General features: G+C 55.6%; 1 protein-coding gene across 1 annotated transcript in view; it reads right to left on the bottom strand.

Moving 5' to 3' along the window:
* Psmd1 (proteasome 26S subunit, non-ATPase 1) overlaps positions 1-1245 on the bottom strand; it is a 96537-nt gene extending 95292 nt beyond the window's left edge. Inside the window, exon 1 of the mRNA XM_010608151.2 lies at positions 928-1245. Coding sequence (XP_010606453.2) covers positions 928-1245 — 318 coding nt within the window. The remainder of the gene's footprint in view (positions 1-927) is intronic.
* Positions 1246-2865: the final 1620 nt, after the last annotated feature.

Genomic DNA, 2865 nt, shown 5'->3' with positions numbered 1-2865 from the left:
CCCTGAAGAGGAGATGAAGAGAAGGAAGGGGCATGGGGGGTGGGCATCAGCAAGATATATCATGTACAGGTAGAATTTCCCTAGGATGAATGTGATCACTACATGTATATAAAATAAACCAGTAAAAAATAAATTTAAAAAAGAGACAGGTGTGGTGGCGCACACCTGTAATTCCAGTACTCAGGAGGCTGAGGCAGGAGGATCGCTGTGAGTTCGAGACCAGCCTGGGCTACATGGTGAGTTCCAGGGCAGCATCAACTACATAGTGAGACTCTGACTCAAAAAAAATAAATAAAGTAAATTTTAAAAAGAAACCCTCAAAAAGTACTTTAGTATCATAATGAGTAGACTAGCAGTCTGTTATAAAATTAAACAACAAAGACTTTTATTTACTGTTGGAACAGTTTACGCTGTATATTCATGTGGGACCTAACTGAGCTAAAGTGACCCGATGCTGGCCTGCTAATGGGCCAGAGACAGTGCTTCCCCCTCTCCTTATCAAGCATCAGGAAAGATCTGCTCAAACTTTCATGTGCTAATTGCTAACTTTGTTAACAGCCCACCCAAGGACAAATGGTTTGACAGAAGGTGACCATAAAACATTTCCTGCATAAGATAAGCAGTGTCTTTGGAATTTTATCCCCTGGTGGTTCTGTGAACGCCCTGGCCTATGTTTGAACTTTTTTTGTTTAGAAAAACCTTATAAAACAACCTCAGCCCCTGAGCAGTTGCCTCTCTGAGCTACTTGGCTCTGGGAGCTCTGTCTGGCCAGACTAATAAAGGTCTTCTTATTGGTGTGTTCCTCTCCTGGTGATTCTCGTTCCTCCGTCGAGCTCCCCAGCCTCGCTGAGCTACAGGTCCCAGCATCGTGGAGGCCCTTTCGGCTGTTCATGCTCCGTGGAGTGGAAGTGAGACCTTAGGTCTTACATTTTCATACTTGGAAAATCTGAAGTAAGAGGCTGGGGACGGCTCGGTGTACGAGCACTTGTCCAGCGAGGCCCTGGACCTGATCCTCAGCGCTGGGGCAAACATTTGGTAGCCGGAGAGGTGGCCAGTTGGCCAACTCTGCTCTTCAAAGAGAGGCGCTCCTGTCTTTAGCTTGGACGCTGGGCTTTTCAGGGCTACAGCCTCAGAGGGAGCCTCCTGGGAGCCTGTAAGGTGAGCCCCGACGCAGGGCGCTTGCACAGACCCCGGCTCCTCCTGGCTCGGGGACCTCCTCTCCCTGCTTGAGGCAGCTTCCTCCATTGCACTGTGAACTCTGGCGGGGCAATCTCCTCGGGACTCAGCTCTGATCGCTTCCGCTCCCCGGCTGGCTCCCTTTTCTCATGCTTCTCTCGTACGTGTTTCTTCCACAGCCTTCCACTCACTCCCGGTCTCCTTTGTCCACTGTGGACAAGGCCAGGCTCCTGCGGTCAGCCCGCAGCCCCCGTCTCTCCAGAGCTGGGGACTCACGCCTCTTGCCCCGCAGCTCCACCGGGATGACGCCCAGACCTCGAAGACCCGGAAACCTCCAAGCTCCTGCGGGGCCTCCCACACTCTCAGGGTGGGAGCAGGGCATCCATCAGCTAAGGACGCCGGGGCCTCGTCTTCCCTGTCACCTCTTCAGCTCCAGTTCCTGCCTCTACACCTGCCGCCTCCTCCCTCCCCCGATTGCTCAACCTAACCCGTCCCCCTCTTCTTCCCTGACCTCCCCGCTTACCACCTCCCAACTCTCCAGCCATTCTTCACAGCCAATCCAAACCCAGTAAGGCCAGGACCCTCCTGCAGGGCTTTCACGTCTTTCTGTCCCACCCTTCTCCCCTGCCTGGCCTCACTCCACCCCGGAGCCACGGTAGCGCCCAGAGAGGCCATATGGCCACGTGCTTCTCTTTGACCTCGATACTGCGCAGCCCTTTTGACTCTTACACCCTGTTGAACGCCAGGGTCTCAGAGCCCAGGAAACCTTCCTTGGCCATCGCAGTTAGACAAGGGCAAGGCCACATCTTAATTCCACCCTCTCCCATGCAACTAGCGCGGTGTAAGGCACATCGCAGGCCGTCAGGAAATGTTTGTTGGATACACAACGGTTACTGGCACAATGCTGGCACTCAGACCTGTGGCTCTAAGACTCCTGCCCATCCAAGACCCTCAGGTGAGCTCTTATTTTTTAGGACACAGCGAAACCACAGGAAGAACGGTTACAAAGTGTGCTCTGCCCCATAAACAAGTGTCTCCCTTCAAATTTAGGAGTGGCCTCACCCAGGCCTGGGACTTGGCCAAAGCCAAGGACCCGCGTGTCGGCCTGCAGCGCCCCCTGGCGGACACGACGCTCCCAGCGGCGGAGAGCTGATGCATAGCGAAGCCGGTTGCGTTTACCTCCACCGCCCTGGAAGGGCTCCTTCCTGCTGCCTCTCTAGCTGCAGCTTGATGGGGCGGAAAAGGCTGGCGTTAGAATCCGGGATCCCTTGAGTCAAGTCTTGCTCTGCCCAAGCCTTGCTGTGGCGGGGCGGGGGAAAGGGGGGCATCACTGAGACCCGCGTACCTCAGCCTCCCCTGCAGAGCTGCCCTGCAGGACCGCAGTCTGGTGGCCGCTGGGCCACGAGGCTGGGCAATGTCCCCCCAGCGCGTGCGTTTTCGGAGGAACTGAGCGTTTATTAAGAGCGGCCAGCCACGCGGGCCTCTGGGTGATGGCTTGCTCGGAGGGAAATAAATCCCACAGCTGAAGCCGATCTGGGTAGACTGAGGCCCACAAGGTTCCAGGGAGCCCTTGGAGGAACCTGGGTTCTCTCCGCGCTGAGCTGCACCACACGGCCGGCTGCCTGTCATGGGCCTCTAGAGTGCTCTGTCCCCTGTGTGGTCCGCTAGGACAGCGCAGCTGGGAGCCGC

Source organism: Fukomys damarensis, unplaced genomic scaffold, assembly GCF_012274545.1.
Source record: "Fukomys damarensis isolate Sample0158 unplaced genomic scaffold, DMR_v1.0_HiC HiC_scaffold_16, whole genome shotgun sequence".
NCBI lineage: Eukaryota > Metazoa > Chordata > Mammalia > Rodentia > Bathyergidae > Fukomys > Fukomys damarensis.
Note: the sequence above shows the minus strand (reverse complement) of the source record. Positions and strands in the feature narration are given on the sequence as shown.